General features: G+C 42.0%; 1 protein-coding gene across 9 annotated transcripts in view; it reads right to left on the bottom strand.

Annotated features, from left to right (window-relative positions):
- NR3C1 (nuclear receptor subfamily 3 group C member 1) overlaps positions 1-13,396 on the bottom strand; it is a 101,114-nt gene extending 87,718 nt beyond the window's left edge. For 2 of the 9 annotated variants that reach the window (XM_081137086.1, XM_081137091.1), the window contains exons 1-3: positions 12,390-12,605; positions 11,251-11,313; positions 7,730-8,926 (exon numbers count right to left, since the gene is read on the bottom strand). In XM_081137086.1, coding sequence (XP_080993212.1) covers positions 7,730-8,913 — 1,184 coding nt within the window. In that variant the 5' untranslated portion in view covers positions 8,914-8,926; positions 11,251-11,313; positions 12,390-12,605. Of the gene's footprint in view, positions 1-7,729; positions 8,927-9,806; positions 9,826-10,650; positions 10,730-11,250; positions 11,730-12,389; positions 12,606-13,163 lie in introns of those variants that run through there. The other 7 variants (XM_081137087.1, XM_081137092.1, XM_081137088.1 and 4 more) reach the window with 5 other exon arrangements.
- Positions 13,397-27,983: the final 14,587 nt, after the last annotated feature.

Raw genomic sequence — 27,983 nt, 5'->3', positions numbered from 1 at the left:
TAATGTATTCAGCCAAGGAGGGTATGCTGGCTTGTGTTCAACAGACGGCACAGCTTTAAAAATTCCACCTTGAATTTTTATAGTAATTTTAATTTTCAAAGCAAGCACCCATGCTGTAAGGCAGAAATACTGGGTGTTCTTACTGTTTTACAGGAGTCAAAACTTAACAGAAAGCAGTAAGTGACTACACAAATATATGCGGGAGAGCAGAGGCTTGATTCCATTTCTCCTTTATATATTTAAAGATTCACATATGACAAATAAAATTTTTAAAGATCCAGGAGGAATTTCTAACACAATATTAATTATTTCCCTACAGATCAGTATTAATTTTTCCTGACTATTCTTTTTTTTTTCTCTTTAAATGTCTCACCTGTAAAATTAAGGTAAATAACAGCTGACTCTGTACTACACAGATAATGACAGAATCAATAATTTAACATAGAAACTAGAATTAAAAACCTTCATAAGGCTGTTAAGAGGTTTGAAAGAGATGAATGCATACAAAGTCCTCTGCATATACTGCCACATAATTATTACATTCAATATTATTAGGAAAAAAGGGTTAAAAATATACAAGAATGAATGTGAATATTGTATATTTTTAAAAATCTAAACTAGTTGATTTCATAAACACCTGGCTAACCTGTATTATGTTTCAGGTCTCTAGAACTAGAGACCAGATGTGAAAAGAAGCCTGCTGGGGAGCTTAGATACTTAGAATTAGGATACTCAACTCGGCAACATCACTAATTTTGTGATCTTTCCCTAGACACTCTCTATGGGTCTCATTTCCTCATCTGAAAAAAATATGAGTGTGGGGAGAAGATGAGCTCTCAAGTCCCTTTATGCTCTCATCTAAAAATCACTGTACCCAACGCATAAATCCAGCTCCGAGAACCCAAGGGCCCTCACCTCTCTGGCACTGCCAACAACATGTTTACCATATGTCTATGTACCACCAACTACATTATTTTAAATTCTTTATCTCATAAAAATACCAAATCTGTGTTCAGTTTTTCCTCTTGTACTTTATAATACACCAAAAATATGTCAAAGAACCAACTTTGTACACCATTCCCTACCATAATTGCCTCCTTCACGAAAGTGATAAGGTTAAGAGGATTGCAGGATTTTAAACAGAAACACACACACATTTTGAAAATAATTACTATGTAACTGTAAAGAAAGTATTTTGACTCCAAAACACCGAATTACTCAAAGTCATAGACTGGCTCAGCTCAGGCTTAGAACTCAAGTCTGATTTTTAGTCTAGTGCTTTTCTATTCCTACTATTTAATAACGAAATCAAATTGTACAGAAGGGATTCCAGGGTTTTTTTTAAAAAGCACCAAATTTGTAATTTAAATCATCTTGAAATTAATAAAGCCCTTATCCTCAGTAATTACAAAACAAAACAACAAAAACAAAAGAGCGTACAAACTGGTAGAGCTTTAATGTTCAACATGTGACCATCATAAGGTCATAAGCCACTGCACTGCCCCAACCATAAACAATAAATCATGAACTAAATTATTTGCCATTTCACAATAGCTTTTAAAAATTGGCTATCAAATATACTTTCATAATAGACACAGTTAAATATTATGGAAAAATTATGAAATCAACTAGAATAAAGGCTAATTTTATCAGAAAAAGAAATAAAAGTTAATATTTATTGCGACTGTATGTCCTAAACATTGCATACTTAGGTTGAACTCTCAAATTGTTAGTTACGAAAACAAAAATTCAATGTAAGATACTGTGATAAACATTTACAATTAATTAATTATATCATTTTCTCCCCATATATGTATTTGGGGTCCTATAGGGTAAATGAAAAAAATTCTAAAATTAAGAGGTATGTTTATTAAATTTGCTGCACTATAAATATTATTAATCTTGTTGAAAGTTGTTCCAAAGAAAAAATATTTTAAAGCACTCAAAATTAATATCTGAGTTACTCTGTAAAAGTATGTTTAAGCATGCAGCTCTACCAAGATAATCAGTCATTAATATTTAAGCTGGCCAAGAGATAAATTAGGGGATGACACACTTCCATTCAAAATAGTTGGTTTTAAGGACTATACTGCAATATAAATAGTTTAATAGGCTGTCTAGCAATTCTACCCCATAATTTATTCTATTTATGTACCATTAAATAAGAATTTAATTTCCTCAATAATCCAGCAGAAAAATACACAACCAATGGAAATACATTACTAAAGACAAGGGTTGCATTCCACAGTGCGGCAGCGATGAGCACAATAAAAGCAGGCTGTGAAGTATGAAGTGGTTGAAACAATGTAAGACACCATCACTGTTTCAACGACACTCCAGTAACTAGATTTTCATTGATTAAATAGTAGCCTAAATAAAAATGTGACAAATACGAACTTGATCTTAGCTGAAGTAATCTAAAAAGAATTAAAATGTTCATCCCATCCCTTTTTTGGTAATAAAGCCTAACAGAAGCCAACGACATAACCCCATAAACAGGGCTACATTGCCACAATTAGCTTCAGACTTATCTCTCAAATGAAAGAAACCAAAGTGTAATCCTGGCTGCTGCATTCCCTTATACATAAACACAGCACCAAATATCTCTTTTTAGTCCTCTGAATTCATGACAGTTGGTCCAAATTGTTGGTTTTTGAAACTGTTTTTGATATTTCTAAACTTATCTTCCACCATTCTACACTTGTACTGCTCCTCCCTCTCCCGTCCCCCCCCCCCCACTTCCCCACAACACCCATTAATGCATAATCCACTGGAAATCCTGTATTTAAAGGACATTTGTGATGGCAGTGAGGAATAAAAAGACAAGCTGTCAAAATTACTTGTTTTGGGGTTGAAATCATTGTCTATAATGAATTTTGAACTGCAATAAAATGGCACATTTTCTAAACTATACCTTAATGTGTAAAATGAAAACAACCACCATCATTAAAAGTCACACTCTAATCCAGTTTAGCACAGAGTGATCACACACAATTCAAAGGGAAAGGAAACGTAATGGATCTTTTCTCTTTTTAAAAAAATGGAATATCTTTATTTACTTGAAAAATACAAAACCCACGTAGAATAACCCAGAAGAAAAATGACAGCAGTTGGCTTTCTGAAATTACAAAAATAAGGAGAGCATGGGCTTTTAAACCCTTCTGCAAAGGTCAATCAGTAATTTTTTGGGGTTTTTTTTTTATGGTTTTAGCTTCATTCAACATACATCTTGAAAATTTTTTTGCAACACAATTTACAAATACATATATTTTCCATGACTCAGAAATATGGAAGCAAATGCCCATTAATTTGGCACATACCTGTAAATACTGCATTACACAATTATCAGGATGTCCTTAGAAGGGTAAAAGCACAAACCTACTTTTCCTATTTAATTTGCTCACTTAAATAGTAGTACACAGTGAGAACTCACTGCTAACTAAAATTAGATGTGATCTTTAAAGAAAAAATGTGTTTTAAGAAATATGCCCCAGACTTATTTTAAACCTAATGTAAATTAAGATTTTCTAACAACTAGGCTATTTCAATCACCTACAGGCCAGAGTGAATAAGACTTATATAACCAACCAATTAATACAGATGCTATTTCACATCAGGCACTCATACTAAAATAAACCCTTTTGATCCAATGTCTAAAATCTCAAAAGGCCTCTAAAGTGATCTCTACCCACATATAAATTCCACTATTAATATAATTTGCATTTAACCTACATTTATGCAAAGTATATTTCAGAATAGGTCATAAAATTTATAGTCTATTCAATAATATACTAAAAGTGGTCAGACTAACTAAAGTATCTGCAACAACAAAATCAAAACACCATTATAATAAAAATCATGTTATCAATTACAAAAATATCATGGGATAGCCAAAGAAACCACCCAAGAAGTCATTTTAATAACGTCTGACCACATGTTGGTCACACATTTCTGTATCATTCATTCCACACTAAATTGAAACACCTGAACACAGTTATATTTTTTAAGCTTTTACTAATACAGCCATAACAAAGTACAAAGTTTAAAAAAAGATTCTTACCATAAAGTTGAAAATAAGTAAGTAAATAAATAAGCAAAGGCAAATCTCCTCTAACATTCAGCAATCATTTATATGAGTGAATATCAGAAATATTAAGTTTAAGAAGACACTGAAACACTCATTGCCAGGGCCTTCTGAATGGGCGGGGGGGGGGGGGGGGGGGCGGGGGGAGGTAGGATGTAAAGGAAGTATGGACTAAGAAGGGGATAAATAGGGGATAAATAAAATCAAAACAGAGTATTTTCCTTATGCCTCCTCCACTTCTGAGAAAAATATTCAACATGATGTTAAGGAACACGAGAAAGAGACAAAACTTGCTTCCCTCATCCTGTGTTTGTGCAGGTCTTCAGTTTCATTACATTAATAAAATTAGATGCAGTTAATAATGAGAGAGATAAAATCACCATAAATTTTTGCAGCTTCATTAGGTGTCAATTATCAGAGCCCCAAACCCCACGACTGAGTTTACAATTGCATCTTGCATCATTCGTTTTCTCCAATAATCTTATACTTCAGAAACTAGTCAGCTTTTTAACACTGAAGTTTCAACAATAATCCCAATAAAAGCTGTAATTTCACCTGAAACCATTTACTTCTCTGCCCCTTTTCAGCAGTTTCACCATTAATGCTGAAGTGAAACAATGTTGAAAATCAAGTTATGCAGAAATGTGCCTTCATCGATGTTACAAGTTTATGTTAAATTTATTGAATTTCAGTATTTAAAAAGCATATTAAGTTAGAATGGCTAGTTCATTTCACTTTAAGAATGTATTTGAACATCAATAAGATCTCTCTTGTTTCACTATTAATGAACTTAAAAAGAAAACACTTTACTATGCTCAATCAGGACATGCATAATTTTACAATTTAATGTGGTAATTGGACGTTGTGCTATGTTGACACATCGGAAGGAACTACCTTACACCTTGGCTTGTGTGGCTCAGTTGGCTGAGCATGGTTCCATGCGCCAAGAGGTCAATGGTTAGATCTGCCCCCCCCCCAGGGGGGTTTGGGGCTCAAACCCCAGTAGGGAGCGTGCAGGAGGCAGTGGATAGATGTTTCTCTCCCCCTCTCCCTTCATCTCTCTCTAAAATCAATAAAACCATTCTTAAAAAAAAAAAAAAGTTTAAAAAACTCTATCTTCCCCCTCAAAACATTGTGAATTTTTTTTAAGCATTCTGAGAAAAAGCAATTTTAGGTGTCATCTTAAAAAGTCAAATGATGATTTTTTTTTAATTGAAAAGGGATGCAAGTGAAGTTATTAGTAACATTTAATATTTTTATATCAAAAGTCAGAATGTCAGTATTCAACACAGTTGTGGCCTCAGCATGTTGATTTATCTGCTAATCATTCAGGGTCACTGGTCATACCTAGTGTTTTGCTAGAACCATGTAACATATATAGAGGAGAAAGCAACCAATTTTAGTTTATATCAGGGTGGTTGTTTGGAAACAATAGAGTAATTCAATGATGGTTAGAAAAGAAACATTGTTTCAATTTATTTGGAAGAAGCTTTGTTCTGGGTAATCATAACTCCCAATGTTAATGCCAAAAGGTATAAATTTTCAAAGATTACCAAATGATTCTGAATATTACACCTTTTCATTAGGACACAAACTACTGATTATAATTCAAGTCGTAACTACTGGTTATAATTCAAATCACACATTGGCATAAAAATAATCATTGCATTGGATATTAAAGAATCTTGAAAGAGCCACATCATCATTGCTTTGCCTACCATATAAGGTTGCTATGAAGCTCAAGTTAAAAATATGAAGACACTTACCATGTCATAAATTACTAAAAAAGGTTCGATAACGATCTATCAGGTAACTACGTTCACCTGACTTATGCTCCAGATCCCAGATTTTATGGGGCTTAATGAAAGTTCAATGTAAATGGAAAATAATCTTGTTCCACGCTTTTTTTATAGTAAGGAAAACGAGAACAATACCTTGGTAATTATCAGACCAAAATGCATTAATAATCCGCAAGAGTTTCCTAAGATATACTATTTTACTCTGTACAATTATGTTTTATATAAATCAATGTAGTAATTTCCTACAGATAGCTTAGTCAAATCAACCAAGCACATTCAACCATGAATTCCAATACCAAAAATTTGAGATTGAAAAATTTAAAACACAGCATGTCTTTTAACATTTGAACAGAACAGTTTATGTGATAAGAAACATCTCAAATCTCCTTACTGGAAACATTTTAAACCTTCAAATTCAGAATGATAGCAATACAAAGTTGTAGTGTTCTTTTAAATAAAGATAATTATTATTTAAATAATAGATTAGTAGGTCGTTTACATTTAGACACACAAGAACCAAGGTGTTATTTATTATTATTTTTTTTTTATGAGAAACTAAGCCTTTTAAAGAAAAAGAAATAGAACATAGCCTAAATCTAAGTCTAAAATTTTTCCCCAACAAGAAAAGCTTCCTATTTTAAGAGGGAAAAAAGAGATACCTCAGTGTTAGGACGTCCCTTCAACAGAAAAAGTATTTCAAAGAGAATTTTAAATAAAATCTTCAATGACTAGTTAACGGAAACAATGACTATTACTAACATTAAGAAAAAACTTGAAATGCTTATGCACAAATAAATCACTGAATCTACTATGCCTTTCAAAAAAAACCCCAAAAAACCCACTGATTGTCTCTACAGTCATATTTTTGTATTTTCCTACATATCCAAAATGTGATATACAACCCAGTATTTATCTGAATTGGGGATGGGGGTGCAGGTACACAACTTAACCCCTACCAACAGATACATCTAAATTTAGAACTTTTTCCCAGTAATTCCATTTTAACAGACCCTTCTGAGGTCAAACAGAAATGTCAGCATACTTACAAACGCCTGAGGAAAAAAGATGACAAATGAACACATCAAATGATAGTTGAGAATTGAAGCTTAGCAATGTCGGCCATCAGTTATCTATTTAAGAGCCTGTGGGAACCTTTGAAAGTAAAATTTTGTTTTGCACCATGTTGCCAACAATTCCTTTCTTAAAGAGACGAATTCAGCAGACAAGACTTGGCTACGTTAGGTCAGGAACCCCGTAGGCGAGTCCTCCGTCTAATACTATGACTCGGCACACTGTACACTGCATTGCTTTGACTTATGGTTGGTACTTAAAAGCCTTTTTACCCTCTTTAAATAGGAAGCTTTTCTTGTTGGGGGAAAGATTTAACCCTTTAATCTCAAGTTAACATTCCACAAGTGTGCAAATACACCAGCACAACTTTTGATTATGTGAAGTATGAAGGGTACTTTTCATTGCAATGTAAGCGTATTCGAAAACAGCTTAAATGAACATGCACAATGAACATGTTATATCTGCAGACATTACATCCCTTGAACTTATACAATTTTTACTTAAGATACCTGTTAATAAGCAATATTATTTTAAATTTTTAAATAAAATTTTCAACCACTGGCCAATGAAATACTGAATGCCAATATTCAGACAAAAACTTGAAATGGTTATGTATAGAAATATCACTCAGGCTGTCTACCTTGCCTACTTTAAAAGACTACTTAAACTTATTCATAAGTAGCAGCACATTAATTGCTGGAGAACACATACAAATAAATGAATATTTAAAACTATCAATCTGTCTCAAACTTAAGAAATAGAGAAACAATCTTACCTTGAATAGCCATTAGAAAAAACCGATCGACCAGGGAAGCTCAAAGTCCCCAAGGAAGTCAGGCTGTCATCTCCAGATCCTTGGCACCTATTCCAATTTTCTGAACCAACAGGGATTGGTGGAATGACATTAAAAACAGGTTTCTGATCCTGCTGTTGAGAAAGGGATGCTGTATTCATGTCATAGTGGTACATCTGTCCCCCAGAGGTACTCACACCGTGAACAGAAATGGCAGACATTTTATTACCAATTATATTTGCCCCAGAAAAGCTTGGCTGACAGTAAACTGGGCCCAGTTTCTCCTGCTTAATTACTCCAGGGGTGCAGAGTTCGATGAAATCTTCTTTTTCTGTTTTCACTTGGGGCAGTGTCACACTGCTGGGGCTTGGTAAGATCAGATCTCCATTATCCTTAATTTTAGGTTTAGTGTCCGGTAAAACGAGAGGCTTACAGTCCTCACTCGAGTTTCCTTCCAAAAGGAATGGATCATCCTCTCCTGCCAAAGGAGAAAGCAAACAGTTTTCATCAATTAAGAGGTCTGATCTCCAAGGGCTCTCATTCATCTCTTTACCTGGGGACCCAGAAGAAAACTCCAAATCCTGCAAAATGTCGAAGGTTCTTTGGTCTGTGGTATACAACTTCACATTGCCCCCGTTGGTGCCAGTCTGGTTCTTCGAATTCTGCTGTTCTGAAGACATATCAGAATGTGTTTTTGGAAACTCGTTCTCTGTGGGGGCAGCAGAAACAGTAGCAGATGCTGAGTTCTTGGGGTTCTCCGGAACACTGGTCGACTTACTGAGGTTTGCAATGCTTTTTTCCAGAAGTCCAAAGTCTGTTTCCCCAGAGGGAAGGCTGATTTGGCCCTGCTGTGGGAATCCCAGGTCATTCCCCATCACTTTTGTTTCTGTCTCTCCCATGTACAGTCCCATAGAGAGTGAAACTGCCTGGGACAAATCTGGCTGCTGCACATTGCTTCCTGAGCCTTTTGGAAAATCGACCAAAAGTCTTTGCTGCTTGGAGTCTGACTGAGAAGCAGCAGCCAGTGAGGAGGCAGATGTAGAAACCTTCACGGTAGCTCCGCCCCTTAGGGTTTTATAAAGGTCCATCACATTTCCCCTCTCCCCAACAAGCACACTGCTAGGGATTTCTTCTCTGACGGAGGTTAATGATTCCTTCGGGTCCATCAATGAATATCAGCTACAAAAAGAAGAGGGGGGGGGACATAATAAGCTATAAAGTCACATTATCTCTGTGATCCGATTAGTAAGAGCCTGTTAAATGAACCTTTCAGTTAACTCCGAATCTAATTCCTTGTTATCAGAAGAGTAGTTCTGTCTTCCAGAATAAAAAAGCCATTCCCCTGCTCCCATTCAGTGTGCCACACTTAAAAGTACAACACAGTCCATCTGCGTGGCTGACAACAAAACTGTATCAAACTAAGCTTGGCTATTCATCCTGACACTCACAGAACTGCAACTTCGTTAATTATAGACATTATAATTCATTACATCTGATTATTCTAAAGGTTCACGTTGGTGTCAAAGTATTTAATTGAAAAAAGAACTATGATCATTAAAATTCCTGCCTCTTTTCAATCAAGGCTGTTCAGCTTTTCTGAGAATCAGTACACATAAAATTTGATAAATACTATGCTAAAATTCTGTATCTCTGATTATCCCCAAATTCCCCTTCCTGCTAGTCACACATTTAAACCTTTTAGTACAACCTACTGGTAAACCGTGCACATTTTATTTGAAAAATAAACAATGATGATCTGCCTATCTTCCAATAGGCTAGGAAAAGGCTCGTATTTTTAACTCATATTTCTTACTGAATGTACCTGTTGAATAGTGTCTCCCTTCAAATTTTGGAGATACGAAATGAAATACACTGTATAAAGACCAACTAAAATTTAGATTTTAAAAAGCAGAATAGAATTAGAAGTAGCTTTTTACTACAACTTAGCTTATTTAAATATAACAAATGCAGCACCTCTCAATCTGTAAAACACAATAAAATATAGGTGAAGCTACATTTCTTTAAAACTGCTTAAGATCCTCAGTATAAAATAATATACCTCTAAATAAAGACGTTTCTTTTCCTGATATTGAAGTACTGAACAAAAACAAAAAAAACACCCAGAACTGTAAAATCACACTCATATAAATCCAGGTGTAAAAAAAAATCCAATAAAATGCTCTGGATAATTTTCTCTGCATTTAAACCTTCACCTGTGCCAATTCTGAGCTTAGTCTCAGGACAGTTAGGTTGCTGGTACATTGTTAATAATCAAGATGTTTTTAAAAAACGGGCAACTACTTTGATAAACATACTCTCAACATTACAGCCAAATCTCACCCAATGAAGGGAAACTTTTCCTATACGGAGATTTTAAGAAACAAACTTCATTGGCCTTCACGGAAAGTGGAGTCGGAGGAAGGTAGAGAGAAGGGTGGGATCTGTCACTACAAATCTTGTTGGTAACCGGCTTACCTCCCTGCCCCTGTTTATCTGATAAAAGTCTCTAAACACTAGGTATCAAATAAAACCTAATGAATTTCCACGCGGCTTTGACAGCTGCCTTCAAACTCAAAACCAAAACAATGCTTCATAAAACGAAAAGATCCCTCCCTCCAACGACTTTATGCCCCAGTTTACACGGCCAATAACTCCGACACCTTAATGAGCCGAGCAGCGGGGGTCTAAAGCGGCACGACCAGGCTGCCATCGCCAAGCCAGCAACCCAAACACCAAAGGCGCGCTGGTCAAAAGTCGCTCCAGAAAACGAAGACGGCTAGGGAGGGTCTTTTCTGAAAAGGGGTCACTTATAAGAGTCAGGTGAGAAATGCTGCTAAGCGCCAAAGAACCATCCCTCGCCGGGTGGGGGGGGGGGGTAGGTTAAAAGAGAAATGTGTCCAGACCTGTTGAGTCTCTCCCGACACGCCCACTCCTACCCGACGACGCCAGCCCGGGCCGAAGGCTGCAGGCTGCAGGCGGTGAGCCCCCGCGCGCTCGCACTCCACGCCCCGCGAGCCCGCCACAAGCGGGACGAGCTGGAGCCTCCGCACAAACCCCGACGCGCTCGGGCGCACCGGGGCGGAGTGGAAATACTCCGCGAGTCGAATTCACACTCGGCTCAGCGTTCACCATAAAAATGGGTGTCTGGGCGGCCCCCCAGGTAAGGAAAAAGAAGGGGACTTGAAAGAAAAAAAAAAGAGAGAGAGACCACGATTCCGCGCCACGGAACGAGAGGCTGGAAACCCGGGGCAGCTCAACGCGGCTCCACTCGCAGTCAGAGCTCAGGTTCCTCCCCCTCGGCCCCACCGGGGGACGGCGGCCGAGGAGAGGAAGAGCCCAGCGCTGTCACCCGCTCACTGCCCTTTCGTCACCGTCACCCGGCCCCGGCCAGCCCCCACCCCCACTCCCCGAGGCTAATAAAAGTTTGCAGGCTGCCGCGGCGGCCCCCGAACGGCACCTCGGGGGAGCGAGCCCCGCGCGGGCCCTGGCTCCTAGCCTCTTACCTCTGCTGGAGGCGCCGCTCACCCACCACCGTCCGCAGCTCCCACGGCAGCCGAGATAAACAACTTAGCATGTGAAAGCAAGAGGGAGATGGTTTTTTTCCTAAAAAAAAGGAAGTAAACAGCCGCCCCCTTCTCCACGGGTGGGGGGAGCCCCTATCTAATAAAGTCTTGCATTTCTCCGCTGACAAGCCAGCCCCCTGCCCGAGCCCGTCTGTTCGGGCCGGGTCTCGGGCGCGCGTCCTCCGTCCCGGCGCCTGGCCGGCCGCTCCGGCTGCGGCTCTCCTTCCACCCACTAGAACCCGTCCCCGACGGGCGGGCGGCGACTCGGGCTCCCGTCACAGACTCGAGATCGCAAAATGGAGGAGGAGGAGAGGGGAGGGAGTGCGGACACGCGAAAGGGCCGCCCCGCCGCGGCGAGCGAGCGGGATCGAGCGGGGGGCGGGCGGAGGCGGCGCCACGGCGCGCACACTCTCGCACACACACGCGCTCCCACTCCACCCCCGGCCGCTCCCCGCCCGAGGGGCCGCGAGGCGGCGGGGAACGGTGCAACCTGTTGGCGACGCTCGGCAACTGCACGGGCGGCCGCGGCCCCTGCCCCCACGCCCTCCCCGCGGGCCCCGCCACCCTGGCCCCGACGGCGCCTGCACGCCCGAGGCCCCAGCATGGCCCCCGCCCCGGCAGCCCACCGCCGCCCTCGGGGCGCGCGGGGACTGTCTTCGCCCACCCAACCCCCCGGAAAAAGGAGAGGAGGCGGGGGCGGACCTAGTCTCTCAGGGCGCGCTAAGGAGGGAAGCCGAGTTTCTCTAGTTTCTCTTCTGCCTCCTTCCCGCCCCCACCCAGCGCAGCGACTCCCGACCCACTCGGGAGCACGCCCTGTCCCTCGGCGGCAATCGCCGCCAGCGCCCCTGCGGCTGACAGCGGGCTGGCTGGGGAGCCGGGCGCGGCCCGCAGCGGAGCCGCGGGGGTGGTCCGCGCCACGGTCCCCCGGCCGAGTAGCACCAAGTGTGTCACTCAGCACCGGGCTACGGGCTGCACCGGAACGGTGCCGCGGCGCCGCGGCCGCGCTCGGGGCGGCCGGCCCGACACGCCCTCCCGGGAGGCTCCGGGGAGGCAGGGCCGAGGGGTCGGCGCGTACGTACTCTGGGCCGGGGGTCAGTCGCGTGCCGGCGGGTCCCCCACCCCCGCATCGTCCGGGCGGCCCCGTCTGCAGCCGCCGCCGCGCTCTCGCACCCCGGCAGAAGTTGCAAAGCAGAACCCACCCTCCCCCGCGCGCGGCCGTCCCCCTCCCTCTTCCCCGAGTCTCCGAGGCGGCGGCGGCGGCGGCGGAGCAGAAGGAGGCGCTGCCTGCCAAGTTCAACCCCCACCCCTCCGTCCCTCCCTCCCTCCCAGCGCGCTCACACTTGAAGGAAGTTGCACGCCAAAAGCAAAACCTCCGGCGAGCTGCATTTCTTTGCACTTTTTTTTCATGATTTTTAAGGAAAGCAGGGGGCGGCAGGCCTAAAAGCAAGTTGCAGGCGAAACAGCAAGTTGCTTGCAAAGTACGCCCTCACCCCCAAACTCCTGACCTCTCCTGCCACCCCCTCCAGGACCGGCTTCCAAGCGTTCCCTGGAGGCCCCTCCCCGAGTCTTCACTTCGGCTGCACCCGACTCCACGCGTCGCCCACCCGCTCGTGTGACGGGACCCCGGCCCCCCCAAAGGGGACGAAACGCACACAGCTTTAACGTGTCAGCGTTCAACTCCCTCCAGCTGTTCCCGTTACGCGGCTCCCCTTCAGTCCGAGGGAAGCGCACGGCCGATCCCCCACGACAGGGGCGGAGGCGAGGGCTGTCCGCGCGGGAGGTCCCCGCCCCAGCCCCCTGCCCAACTCGCCGCGTCCGGAGGGCTTGGGCGACGCCGGGACCGAGCCTCCTACCTTGTGCAGCACATACTATCATTTTGGGGACTCAGGGAAAGGTGATGCTGTGTTGCTTTAGGGCTTCGAGAGGTAACTTTTGCGCCCCCACAGGTGACAGCGCTTGCCAGCTCCTGACGGGGGCGGAGGCTGCCGCAGCTCCACCTCGTCCCGGCCCGGGCGCTCGGCCGCAGCCACTCTCCCCTCAGGCCGCGTTCTGACTGCCGGCAGCCGCCTCTGCTCTGACATCTTCCAGAGGATTGGGGAGACGCGTGCCGGAAGCCGCCGCCGCCATCTTGGTAAAGGGCGCTGACGCCGGACCGGCCGCGCGGCCACCATCTTGGCCAAGGTTCCCGACGCGGGAACCACTCCTCCTCGGGTCTCAGGGGGTCGCCGCCCCGCTCGTGGTCGGGTGTGGAAGGAGAGAGCTGGGCTTTTAGCGGGCTGCCCGTGCGGAGACGATCTGCGCCGGCCCCCGCCAGGCGAGTCTAAGGCCGCCATCTTGGAAAAGGAAGAGACGCTCGCTGCCAACGAAAAGAAGAGGGAGCCAAAACCTTGCCGACGTCCAACCCTCCGCCAGTAGAATGTGTGCGAAGGGTGCTGAGCTCCCCGGGTGCTAACAAACCCCCGTCTGAGTCCAGAAGAGGGGGCTTCTGCTTTCCTTTCGTCGGTGCGAGTGCGCTGGAGGAAGGCCCTGCGCGGGCCCTAGCGGACGAGGAGTGAGAATTCACCCCGAGAGCGCTGCTTGGCCTGCTTTCCAGTTTTTCCACCTTCCAAGGCTCAAACGCTAGAATCAGAGGTCTTCTGTGGTTCCAGAACCACCAACGGTATCGGGGAGGAAAATCAAGACCCAAACTTACGATAATGTTATTCGTGTTTTAAAAGGCAGTTAGTTAAATAACTCGTGCTAGTATGATTATCCCTCTTAATATGCGTAACTGTTATGCTAGGGATTATTTATATATGAATACTTCATATATAAATATGACAACTTATGTATAAGTACTTCATATATCTATTACACACACACATATATAAAGGGACCATAAGTTACCTAACTTCTCCCCGAACCATCAACCAATTCCTAACAGAATCTCTGCTCTGAGAATACGCCTCGTTTCTCTTGTTCTGGGTGGTGGATGCTCTGCCTTTTAAATAACATCCCCTGGGCGCTGGCCGGCGGCTCAGCCGGGAGAGCTGGGGGCCCGGGGGCAGGTCCCTGGGCTGCAGGTTCGGTCCCAGGTGGGGCAGGTTTGGGAGGCAACCGATTGATGTTTCTCTCTCCTCCTCCCTCCCTCCCTCTTCCACTCTCTCTCAAAGTCAATGGAAAAAATATCCTCAGGTGAGGATTAACAAATAAATAATACCCAATTTCACACAAGTTTCCAATTAACTTTTTCCCCACTCATTTTATTTCTGTAGGTCCCGCAGAGCATCTTGAAATGGAAGATTCACATCGTTTTAAATTCAAACAACAGCTGAATAGATAGGTATTATTCTAATTTTTCATGAGAATTAGAGGAAAAAGGCTTACAGAGGATGATGCTTATAGCAGTGGGAGGTAGAATTAGAGTTTTTTGCCCTAGCCGGTTTGGCTCAGTGGTTAAAGCGTTGTCTGGAGGACTGAAGGGTCCCGGGTTCGATTCCTGCCAAGGTCATGTACCTTGGTAGCAGGCTTGATCCCCAGCCGTGCTTGGGGTGCGAGCAGAGGCAACCAGGCGATGTGACTCTCACATCAATGTTTCTTCCTCTTTCTCTCTCCCTTCCACTCTGAAAAGCAGTGGGAAAAAATATCCTCAGGTGAGGATAAAAAAAATAATAAAAAAAAAGAGGTTTTTCTTGGTTGATCTCACAATTCCCATGAAAGAGTATGTAAGTCCCACGATAGGCTTGCAGTGAGTGTGTATGGAATTTAAAGAAATGAAATCTCCTGTACCAGAAAGGACGTGAGATTAAACATTGTAATAATAATAGCAATTCTAACAATTGTTAGTAAACTTACAATTTACTGAGCTTCTGTCTGCTGGGCGTTATTGAAAGTGTTTTATATGTACTATCTTAAGCCTTTAGCTATGACAGTTACTAATCTGTAACCCTTGAAAGTTACAATTACTGCAGGAGAATAAATAGGATGGATCCCCATCTGAGGAGGAATATAATTGATTGCCTCAGAGGTAGACGTGGGAATGAAGGTGAGGTATCGAAACTCCATTAAGACAAGGACCTGATCTGTCTTATGCATTGCTGTATGTCCCACTCCCAGAACAGAGCAAAGTACATAGTAGGTGCTCAGCAAATACTTTACAAAGTTATAATAAAACACTGAGTGAACAAGACATAATATCACTTTTACTAGGTTGTTGTGGAGGCCAAATGAGTTAATGAAAAGTGTCCAAGTGTTACTCAAGATCCTCATTTTTATTACCTCTTGTTTAAACACCTGAGTGCTCCCATTCTTCAGAAACAAAAACAAAAAAGCAACTAAGACCCATTAGTATGTGTTTTCATAGTCTCCTGTACTTTGCTAGCACATTACAATGATAGTTTGTTATTACTTGTGGACTCATTTATTAAATTTCTGTCTCCCCCACTAGAACATAAGCTCTGTGAAGGCAGGGCCTGTGTTTCTTTTTTACCACTATATTACTGTTGCATAGTAGGTGCTCAGTGGATGTTTGTTGAATGACTAAATGACTTAATGAATGAACGGAGGGATGGAAAGGGTCTGAGACTATATCCTAAGGCCAGTAAAACCTTAAATCTAAATAGTAACCAAACCACCTTTTACATTTACACAGCAATTGATATGTTAGCCAAGTGAATTCCCCCATTTTGTTCACAGGTTTTATTATTCCCATTCCCATTAAAATAATGCAAGCCTCACTGCCAGATTACCCCTCTAAAACATCATGAAACCATGTCATGCTCCTGCTCAAGTAACTAATCATGGTGCATGTATGCAATAAGAAGTCAAAGTTGCCAATAAGTTATTACTCTTAATGTCCTGGGAAATGCTGAAGCTATGCTAAGTGGGGGAGGGGGAAGCGGTTATTGTAATTTTGCAGTTAAGATTGAGTTTGACATCATACCTAAAATGTAAGTAGCAGACTTTAAATTCTAACTCTGTGACCCTGAACAAATCACTTAACTTCTATGTGCTTGGATGGTTAGAAGCACGTGAGATGGTGTTTGGGTTTGATATCTAGTGATCCAATAAATGATATTTCCATATATGGAATAAAAATTAGGCATTGAAAAGATTAGGAAAATGCACCAAATGTTAGGTCTGCAGATTACAGAATTATACTTCAATATACTTTAAAATTTTTGTTAAAAAAAAAGTAACCACAGTAACTTCCTATTCCAGTGTATCCAGACCCCCAACTTCCATTCTGATGTTTAAGACCATCTTTTACCTGCTTCTTTCTAGGCCAGGCAGAGTCTTCTAGCTGATGCAATTGGACTGGTATTTGATTAAATTAAAAAGTCCATTAAAGCAGGGGAATCATAAAGAAAAAAAAATTATACTTGCACATTTTAAACTTTAAAACCTAAAACCTGGAATTGAACATTTGTTTCCTAATCCTCTGATGAAGGCCTAAACCTTTTGTGAGCCCCCTGCCTGGAGTTCGACGTCTTTGTTCATGTGTAAACTAAGTACACATTGCGGTTAAGAGCCAGATTGGCTGGGTCGCCTCCACCTCTGTGAGGAATGTAACTCAGTTTCCATCATCCATGAAAGGAGGGTGCTAATCGTGCTAACTCCAGTTATTCTAAAGATTAAACACGTTCAGTATATGTGAAGTGCTTAGACTCATTCCTAGAACTTATCAAGCGTTTAATCATCATTAGCAATTGTTATTAATATTCAGTATTACCATTTTCCCCATTTAAAAAAAAGTGGTGCAAGAAATTAAAAGTCCTTACAAAATGAGAGGTAGCGTTCTCAATTTTTATGATTCATCCCCTCTGCTCTCACCCTAATCTTTTAAAATTGTCTTACACTCACCTCATCTAATAGCAATTGTTTACATGGCAGTTTCCTGTTTAGATTGTATGGAACAACAACTATTTTTCTATTCATATTTCATTTTTACTTAATATTTACCTAATTACAATAACAAGCACAAATGGAGGGAAAAAACACATGGACTCTTGGTAAGCATTCAGCTTAACAGGTGAGAGAAATGTAGAGAGTATAGGAACTGACCGTGTTCAGCACATGCTGGGCATTAGCCAGTATGTTTTCCAGGGAGAATGGAGAACTTGGGTGAGTTGAGCTGAATGCATTAAGTACTGTAAGAGATTCTGTTGAAGGAAGACCACAGCTTATACCGCATTCCTTCCCACCCCCACGTTGTTTATCGTGCATTTCCTTCTACGTAGGACAGACACCTCCTTGTGACTTACTTTCCTATAGCTCAGAATTCCCAGTCATGGTTCTAGTTTCATTCATTGTATCTTTGTATCTCTCACACACATGCTTTAAATCTGTGATGTTAAATGTAAATTGAAATCAAGTAAATTTTTATCATGTTTGTATGTATTAATCATTTGGAAAATGATAGTTCATTGACTATGTTAATTTTACATTAAACCAACACGAGCAGCTTCTATGGGTTGTCAAAACTTACTTTAAAATTTTGTTCCTGCAGCTATCATAGCTATAAGATGCCTCTTAAAAATAATACCTTGACTTTAGGAAACACTTCTGTTCTTGTTTAACTTTGTAAGGTAAGAGGCTCAAGGGAACCCAACTGAGCTTTGAATGTCCCATCTTTCTCTGCTTCGGTATTTGCACTTTACACCAGACATGCCTATTATAAGCAGTTCATGGGTAGTACAGCAAGTTCTTAATCATAATGAATTCCATGTTGGTACTTTTCTCTTTGTAACTGGAATTAGCATTACCCCATGAACTGGGAAATGCTAAATTGTTACCAACATCCCTGGTGTCTTGCTCCTCATGATACTTTCAGTGACTCCATCATAACAACCTGAAGTATCACAGTTTGTGCTCATACGCATGAAATGCTCTTCGCACATCCTGTGAAGTCTACATCCTTACGCAGGCAGAATTTAGCTTAAGCCATACCTGATTCAACAATGAGGTAAATATCAGCAGAGAAAAAGGATAAGTTTTGCAATAAGCAAGAACCTCATGTTTTTAGTGTTTGGAGACATTAGAGCAAACACAATGAAGAATTGTAGCTGATATTTTGTACTTTGTTTTCATTTGTGGCATTTGTGGCTGGCCATTATGTCATTAGCTTTCTTCCTTTTCTGATTTAATCTCCTTTTCTGTCCCATGTTCTCTGGTAGAGATTGTTTCAATCTGCTCAGTTTCTAGGTGGAATGTCTCAGCTCATTTTTGAGAACATACAATGCTATTTTCATGCCTACAGCCTATTTAATAGTGAAGTTTAGAAGATCTAAACGTCCTTGGTATAGGAACCCCTGAACAAGATATGAATGTACTTCATATCGGACTCAGAAGAGTTACCAAGGACATTTGCAATTTTGAAAACTTGATGTCAGTATTAGTCAACTGCATTTTCTCTAGCCTCTTTTTAAATCTTCAGTGTAAGACCCGGGTTTGAAATCTATTCTGCCACTTCGCTAACTGAATGAGCTGGGACCAGTCCCTTGTTTCCTCCTAGCCTTGCTTTTCTAGCTGCAAAGGAGGGAGAATGGTATCTACTCCACCTGTCCCACAGGCAGCATGTGAGGCTCCTGAGGAGTGTGTAAGCCCCAAGCCTGGATGGGAAAACAGAGAGGCACTTGTAGAATTTTTGCATCATCAATTCACCACAACAAAAGTGACCTCTAATCTTATTGAAAATCGTCATTGCCTTCTTCACTCATCTCCCAGATAACCCGTGCAAATGGGAGGCCTGAAGGCTTAAGCAGAGGAGTTATGATTCAGGAGTGTGCTGGAGCCAGCTGTACCGGCTTCCGAGAGCCGATTGCTAAATTTTCAGGAATTTTGTAAGTCAAGTGTTAATCATGGTCTATATTAAAAATTAAATTATTTACGAGCTCACAATTAAAATATTTTTCAAAACAGGTAATACATGCTGAAAACCACTTTTTAAAAAATGTGTTTCTAATTGATTTTTTTTTTTTTTTTTAGAGAGAGGAAGGGAGAGGGAGAGAGAGAGAGAAACACTGCTGAGAGAAAAGCAGCATGGATTGGCTGCCTCCTGCACGCCCCCTACTGGGGGTTGAGCCTACAACCTGGGCATGGGCCCTGACAAGAACTGAACCATGACCTCCTGGTTCACAGGCGACACTCAACCACTGAGCCACACCAACTGGGCGAAAACTTCACTTCTTAATTATTTTACAACATTTTACTATTATCCATGCTTTATAAAGTTATTTCCTTCTGTGATGTATATTGGATATATTATATATGGTGTGATCCAGCATATCCCATCTCCATTTTGCATTCAGAAATATTTTTTGGTAGTTTGAAATCAACCATGGTGGAGTATTTACACTATAGGAACTGGAAAACACTACAAATCAGGCTTGGTTTATTTTGTTGATTGTCTCAACTTCAGATAGTAATGGGAGAAATTTTAATAGTGAAGATTAAACTTAAAATTGTGTTTGCTTATGATAACACAAAAAAATTGAGGAAATGCTTTTCCAGTACTTGAAAACTATTACCTGATCAGCAAAGAAGTTGCTCACATCATTGAAAAATGAGTGTAGTCCATCATATATCTTTGTTTCCCTTTCATCTACCTTGAAAATACATAGATACCGCTCCCCTTCCCCCCAACAGTTATTAAACATTTATCAGCCCAGGCATGGCCATAATCTAATGAACTATTCAAAAAGATCATCCCACCTGTGAGGCGGAGCCTGTGTTGTAGGGGCTAAGAGAGGGAGCAAAGAGAGCAGTGAGGAGGCAGGGGCTTTGGTTCCAGGGAAGATGGAGATCTGTACTGGGGTGGTGGCAGTGAGGTGGGAAGCTATGGTGGGACATGGGGGAGCATTTTGGAGACTAAAGGAAGGCAAACCAGTCTTTTGACATCTCTATGGACGAGAGGGACTTTGAGGAACCGCCTGTGCTAAAGGAAGGCGGCCTGGTGGATACTAAGAAGGCTCCATGGCTGAAGGAAGTGAGTGCACAGAAAGCTGCCCCTGAGAACTAAAGAGCAGCATGTGTAAGGAGGAGAGGAGACACTGGCAGCGTTAGAGTTTAAGTCAATATCTTTGAAGCGCACGGAGAAAGCTGGGCTTCGTGTCAAACTGGAACTCGCATTGAAGTTTTCTTACTCATCTAGAAAGGTAATGATTTTTGCCTACATCAAGGGATTGTTTCTTCATCCCAATGTCTTGATCCTAACCCATCTACATAGACTTTTTTCTAGCATTTGCCCATTTTAAGTTTGCAACGCTCCCTCACTCAGTCACCCTGTGCTGCACAGATAGTGCGGTCTCCTCCTACACTCCCCATGACCTTGTCTGCAGCTTTTCCTCGCCACGCCGTGAAGAAGGGCCCTACCGTAAGCCGCCTGCTGTATCGCCTACTAGTTACCAGAAAGCTTCTGGCTACCCTGCTTCCTCCCTTGCAAGCTGCAACCTATATTCCACACCACAGGTTGTAAGCTTTGGTTTTAACATTTTGCAAGAGAAGTTATTTAAATTTTATAGAATTTGAACCATAAATGGTTCTGTAAAAGAAAGAATAACTACTTGCCACTCACCCACCCTTTCAACTCCAATGGCCAGAGAAAGGACAAATTCTCAACTAGATTGCCACCAGTGACTAACACTTTCAGGATTCAGTTTGGATATATCAATTTGGCTCACTTTTGTCTTCTAATAGCTATTTTATTGAAGGTTTTAATTATGGAATCTTTATTAATAGTAGGGACTTTCCCAACTAATTCATTTATTCCTTCAGCAAAATACAATTCCTTCAACAAAACAGCAACTATTACATGTTAGGCCCCACTGTAAGGCTGTGTGAGTATAAGATGGTTAAGATATAATCTATACTCTGGAGGAAATGGAGACAGATACAGTATCCAGTCATTATCATTCCAGACATATGCATCAAGAAGTCAGCAGGTGTGTAAGAAGGAAGTAGTTGCCCAGCTGGTGTGGCTCCGTGGTTGAGCATTGACCTAAGCACCAAGAGGTCACTGGTTCCATTCCCGGCCAGGGCACATGCCCAGGTTGCAGGTTTGATCCCCAGCAGGGGGCAAGCAGGAGGCAGTCAATTGATATTGATGTTTCTCTCTCATCGAGGTTTCTATTTTTTTTTTTTTTTTTTAATATATCTTTATTCACTTCAGGGAGAAGAAAGGAGAGGGAGAGAGAGAGAGAGAAACATCAATGATGAGAGAGTCATTGATCGAGCCCACAACCCGGGCATGTGCCCTGACCGGGAATCGAACCCTGATGGCCTGGATCCTACCTAGGTCGACGCTCAACCGCTGAGCCACGCCCGGCTGGGGCGAGGTTTCTATCTTATCTCTCCCTTTCCCTTTCTCTCTCCCTCAAATCAATAAAAACACATTTTTTAAAAAAAGAAGTAAGTAGGTATGGGTATGGAGATGGTGGTCAGGGAGGGTTTCTAGGAGGTGAGCATGACTGATTTGAATTATAAAGGATCTCCTCCAGGTTATTTGGTTATTTCTCATGGAAATAACACTTATAAAGAAAGCTTGTCATTAGTATTCTGTCTGAACATTTTTGGGAGCATTTAAAAGAAACCAAACTGTTAAAGCAAAGAGAAGATTATTGATTTCCTTAAAATTCGAGAGGAAGTTTAGTATTAGGCAGGATGGATCCAGGGGCTCAGACGATGCCAAAAGGGCTTGGACTACGGCTGTTAACTTAACTTTCCTGTCTTGGTTTTATTCCTGGGAAGGCTGCCTCCACCTGGTGGCTGCAGTACCAGGATTTAAAACATCCTACCAGCTTAGCAACTTCAGTGAAAGAGAGTCCTTTTCTTCAACATCAGTGGGTGTCCCTGGGAGGGGTTTCATTGGCCTAGTTGGGTCACATGCTCCTCCCTGAACCAATTACTATGACCATGGGGTGTAAGCGATGGGCACTCTCATAGGCAACACCTAGGTCAAGTGTCTACCACTGAGGTCTGAGAGTGGGATACAAATCAGAGAGAGAGAGAGGCAGGATGTCTCTTCCAAATAACTGGACTGCATGCACAAAATTACAGATGTCCACTAAGATAGCCGTTTATCAAAATATTAACAGTGGCCCGGCTGGAGTGACTCAGAGGTTGAGCATTGACCTATGATCCAGGAGATGGAGGTTCAATTCCTGGTCAGGGCACATGCCTGGGTTGCAGGCTCCATCCCCAGTAGGGGGCGTGCAGGAGGCAGCCGATCAATGACTCTCATCATTGATGTTTCTCTCTCTCCCTCTCCCTTCCTCTCTCTGAAACCAATAAAATCATATTTAATATATATATATATTAACAGTGACATAAACATCCTATTTTACATTTTAAGGAAATTAGCCTAAGATGTTGTCAGCAAGGAAACGAACCCTGAGAATTAAGGATAGCTGTTAAAAGCCCTACTAATCTCCCTTCCTGATTTCAGTAGGAAAAGAATGTAGGTTTGTACTTTAAGAATTTCAAATAGTACACAAATGAACTGACTGCTGCTTTGCCGATACAGTACTTCTACTTAATTGGGCTCTTTTCAGGTGATGGAGTGATGTTTACAACGCTTAAGCTGGCTTTATAGTCTTTCGCAGAGGGATCTGTCTCGCTTGACTGTGATTCCAACAAGCGCGATGGGCTGGAGAGGCTGCCCCGAGCCTCTGTCTGCTTGTTCTGCTCCTCGTGTCTCCACAAGCTGAAAGTCATGCAAATGTCTGCAGCCTGGGCACTGGGCAGGCAGGAAGCCAGAACCAGTAATAGAAGCAGGAGGCACTCCATGAATACTTGCTGATTAATTTTAGCTCCACAGGCCTGATGGGTTTTCCATCCCTATAATTACCATCAGCAAATAGCTATTGAATGATGTCCAGCATATTTTTATTCCTCTCCCCTTGTTTCTGATTTTCATTTTCTATTTTACTTCTCAGTGATTTCATCACATGTGTTTCTGTTCATCAGACCAACAGTCTACTTGATCAGTTTCTAATTGCTCGATTTTATTCCACCTACGAGGTACCTATCTATCTATATCTGTATCTACCTATAATCACCTATCTATCTTTATTGATTTTTATTATGAATAGTCCAAGTCCTATCTGGAATTAGTGAAGGGATAAATTGTAAAGAAAAAAAAAAGAAGAGAGAAATAGGTTATTGAATGGCTAGTCTGTTAGCACATTCCGCACATGCTTTACAAGTTAGTGTTTTCTTTTTTTATTAGGAATAATGCTTAATAAGGCTTTGAGTCCTGACTGTAGAGCAAATGGAGAGCAGTGAGGAGTAAGTGTATGCGTTACCGATGTGACAGATGGGGACACAGTTTACAGAAGGAAGACTGGAAGCTCCCTAGAGAAATGGCTGCCTTTGTGTGGGTGGCCTAGGAAGAACAAAACGTAACTTTAGATATCATTTCTGTTTAAAAAAGGTTTTTTTTTAAGTAATACATGCTTAGCCGTAGCTGGTATGCTCAGTGGTTAGAGTGTCGGCCCATAGACTGAAGGGTCTGGGTTGCAGAGTGGATCCCTGGCCCCGGTTGGGACACATGCAGGAGGCAACCAATCGGTGTGTCTCTCTCACGTCCCTGTTTCTTTGTCTCTGTCTCTCTCTTCCATCTACTCTCTCTGAAAAAACAATGGAAAAAATATCCTCGGGTGAGAATTTAAAATGATAATAATAATAATAATAGCACATGCTTAAAAAATACATACCTATTTTTTAAAATCCCAACATAAGAAGGCAGAGATACATAAAGTAAAAAGTAAAACCTCCCCCCACAGTCCCATTTTGCAGCTGCAGCTATCTTTAAGAGTCGGTGTTCGTATTTCCAGACCTGTTTTGTCTATGCACCTGTGTGTGCGTGCGTGCCTACACATGCATACAGTTTTAAAATGTGGGATTTTACTATGTATATTTTTCAACTTTATTCATTACATGTTTGGGGGCATCTTTTCATGTCAACATTTTTAGGTAATAGCACAGGTTTCTATTGTTTGGCTATATTATAATTTATTTAACCTTCCTTTTGTTGATAAACATTTGTTTCCCATTTTTCACTGTCGTATGCCATGCTGCAATGAATATCCTTGCAAATGTATCTTTGCACCATTGTGAAAGTGTTTCTGTAGTATAGAAATGCTCAGGCAAGTGTAATTCATAACAATCATGAAGCACCCAACTGTGCCACATTAATGGGCTTGCTTAAAAAACTGCTTGTCCGCTGCCAGCTCATTTTCTGTTTTCATCTTCTTTTAGGCATTTCAGAAAAGTTCAATTAGAGCAGGAGTCATGGATGGCCACGCAGAACAGGCTCCTACCTGCAGGTCCCTTGCGTCTTGTTATGGTCCTAGCTTTGCTGAATCCATCCTATGTTAACTGTATTACAAATTCAAGAGGACTGGTTTACATATGAACTGGGGAGCGCTCACCTGCCAGGGATTATTTAGGAACACCACAGTGCTCCTGATGAACACCCTCCCTCCTATGATGTCCTTGATCATGACCATATGGTGGGTAGATACTGCTTTTTTGCCTGCCACACATCCACTCTCCACGTATGGTACTAGGACCTGAATTTTCATTTGGAAAACTGTCCTTTCCTGAACTTTAGTCCATGTATTTGTGGTGGGATTAACCCCATCCCAAAATCTATGGATGGGCTGGGCCGGGCCTAGTCGAGTCTTTGTTCAGAGACGGGCACATGACGCTTCATTGTAGACCTTCTGGGACGATTCAGAGACTTGCCCTTTTCCAACAATAATAGCTAAGCTGATAAGAGGCAAGTTTGAGCAGCTGTATTCTACCGCTGAGAGCCTCCATCAGAATGTGGTTGACAAAAAATATAAGAAAAAGCAAAGAGATCTGGAGATAGAAAGATTCCCAATTATACAATCTGAATGCCTAGATCCTGAGGCTAGGGCTATCCCTAGACCTCACTATTACACTCTGATAAATAAATTCTTTTGGCTTGTTTCCGCCAGTTAGGGTTAACTTTTAACACTTGCATCTGAAAGGCTCCTGACCTAAGAAGTGAAGGCCTAAAACATGGGGTGCTGCTCCTTCCAGAAGAGAGAAGCTGGCTACGGTTACCAGCCATCTAGGGTGACCCCAAAAAAGAAGGGGAAGCCAGAGAGAGAAGCCAGTTGAATGCCTAAGAATAAACTTTACCTGCTTTACGAGTTTGGCTAGAGTTTCCTGTTAATGATTAACCAGGCGAGATGGTCAAACTTCTTTATTTAAAATACAGCAACATAAATGAGAGTATCAACTTTTAGTTAATTCACTCATTCCAGCTACATCTGCCTCGGATTTTCATTTTTATTAATATAGAAATTGCATCTCTATTTTAGGCTATGCTTTAAAAGAGAAAAGAAAACAACTCCCCGATAATCATCCCAAAGAAAAGTCTCATCTGATTTCTCCTTAGGGCAGCCTAAATTATTACTCTGCTTTCTATATGGGTCCAGCCTTATATTTTATTGCTTTGCTTATAGTAGATTTGATAATATATTAATTTAAATACAGCACCTGTAAATATGCTCTAGTGAAGTATATATTACAATATTTTAATATCTTATTATTATTGGTGTTTTTGAAACCCAAACCTGATAGCTGAAGAAAAACTCCACTAATATAAAAAATCAATTTATTAGCTGAATTAAATTCACAATTCTTATATAAATATTGCCACTGTTTTACATATATACTTTATACTTCTCTTTCATCTGTAGTAAGGGAATAGGTGTGGTGGTGGGCAGGGATATCATTAGTTGGATTCAGTAAACACTTATTTAGTTATTAATAGCTCCAGCTCAGTCTGAAATAGACTTGAGACTCTGCCTCTTGGTAGACATATGTCTTCAGGCAAGTTATTTAACCTCTCTGAATCTTAGTTTCCTTATTGGAAAAGGAAAGGTAATAATAGTATTTGTTTCATCAGGTTCTCACAGAGATTAAATAACCTATTCTATGGAAAGCATTTAATACAGTGTCTGACGATTTGTAAGTGCTGTTATGTTACATGAGTATTGTTGTCGCTAAGCCCTGAGCAAGGGACTGGCAATGTAAAGAAACCAACAAGTCATTATCAGCCTTGCAGAAAGTGAGATGGACATGTAGGCGTACCCCAACCAGAAAGGTCTCTCTCTCTCTCACACACACCAACACATGCAAACACGCACACACAGACACACCACACAACCTTTCTTCAGACTAGACCACTTTCCCCCTTCTATCACGGATGGGAAAATGAGACTCATTGAGCACCTGCTGGGGATTCTGTGAAAGAAATTCAGTCACTAGCTGGAAATTTTCACTTTATGATTTATCAGGCTCCTCACCACGTGTGTGTGTGTGTGTCTGTGTGTGTGTTGGGGGGAGCCCTACAATTCTATAAACCACACAAATTACATATCACCGTGGGATTTGACCCTTATGAAACCCAAGAGAACCACAGATTTTCCACATCTGGCTGAGCATGTTCAAATAAGGACATTTAAAAGCATAAAAGTGGCCCTGGCCTGTGTGGCTCAAATGGTTGGGCATCCTCCTGTGCACCAACAGGCCCCTGGCTCGATTCCAGTCAGGGCACATACCTGGGTTGTGGGCTCAACCCCAGGTGGGAAGGGGTGCAGGAGGCACCCAAACAATGTTCCTCTCTCCCTCTCCCTTCCTTTTTCTCTTTAAAAATCAATTAAGAAATATATATATATATTTTAAAAAGAGCAAGTAGTAGAAAAATAAATAAATAAATAAAGCATAGAAATTGACCATATGCTCCTTAACCAGCAACAAAGTTCTACAGCCAGAAGAAAGAAAGCCCAGAGAAATGGAACGATTTGTCTGAAGCCTCTCTGATTTGCCAAGGAACCAAAAAGAACATGCGAGCTTCCTTAACACACCCAACATAGTGATTCTATAATCTTCAGACGTCAATATTTACCTTCTATGAATTTATTGCTGGCCATGTGTCAACCCACAAATTCATTTGCTTAGTTATATCAATGCCACCGAAAATCACTTTCACTGCACCATCGAAGTTTATATAACAGAGTGGACAAAGTCCTGAGCGAGGGGACAGGAGACGGGGCTTTGGTTTTGGGTTTAGGACCCTGCCTACCCCGCCCCAGCCTCCAACTGCATGATCTGGGTGAGCTTGTCTTCCTCCTGCCGACTCTCTTTCTCTGCTCAGGTCTCTGGACTGTCACTCCCCATCTCTTTTAACACACACAGAGGTAACGACATTCCCTGTCCCCTCTCACAGCAAAGCTTTTACTAGAAAGTCCGTATTTATTGGGCTCCTACTCTATGGCTACATGCAAGGCCCTGGAGATGGAGATAAGTAAGGTAGGCTCCAGTCCTCAAGGCTCCCCCACTGCAAAGGAGACAAACACGAAACAGATGATGTGATACAGAAAGTGCAATAAAAAAGAGAACACACAGGTTGTGACAGGAGCAGAGCAGGGAGGCGGGAATCTGGGAGGTTCTAGAGGAAGCAGGTCGAAACTTAAGGATGAACAAGGGTTCGTGGGTGGCAGACAGATCAATACAGTCTGAGGCTCGTGTGATGATCATGCTGAAAGGCAGAACAGTGTTAACAGCACTGGCTTGGACGGGGGCGGAACCAGAAAGAACATAGGCTCGGATGCTTCTGGCTGTGTGATCTTGACCTAGTTACAGTGCTCGGTTTCCCT

This window comes from Miniopterus schreibersii (assembly GCF_964146895.1).
Source record: "Miniopterus schreibersii genome assembly, chromosome: 4".
Lineage (NCBI taxonomy): Eukaryota > Metazoa > Chordata > Mammalia > Chiroptera > Miniopteridae > Miniopterus > Miniopterus schreibersii.
This window is presented reverse-complemented; position numbering and strand designations above follow the sequence as displayed.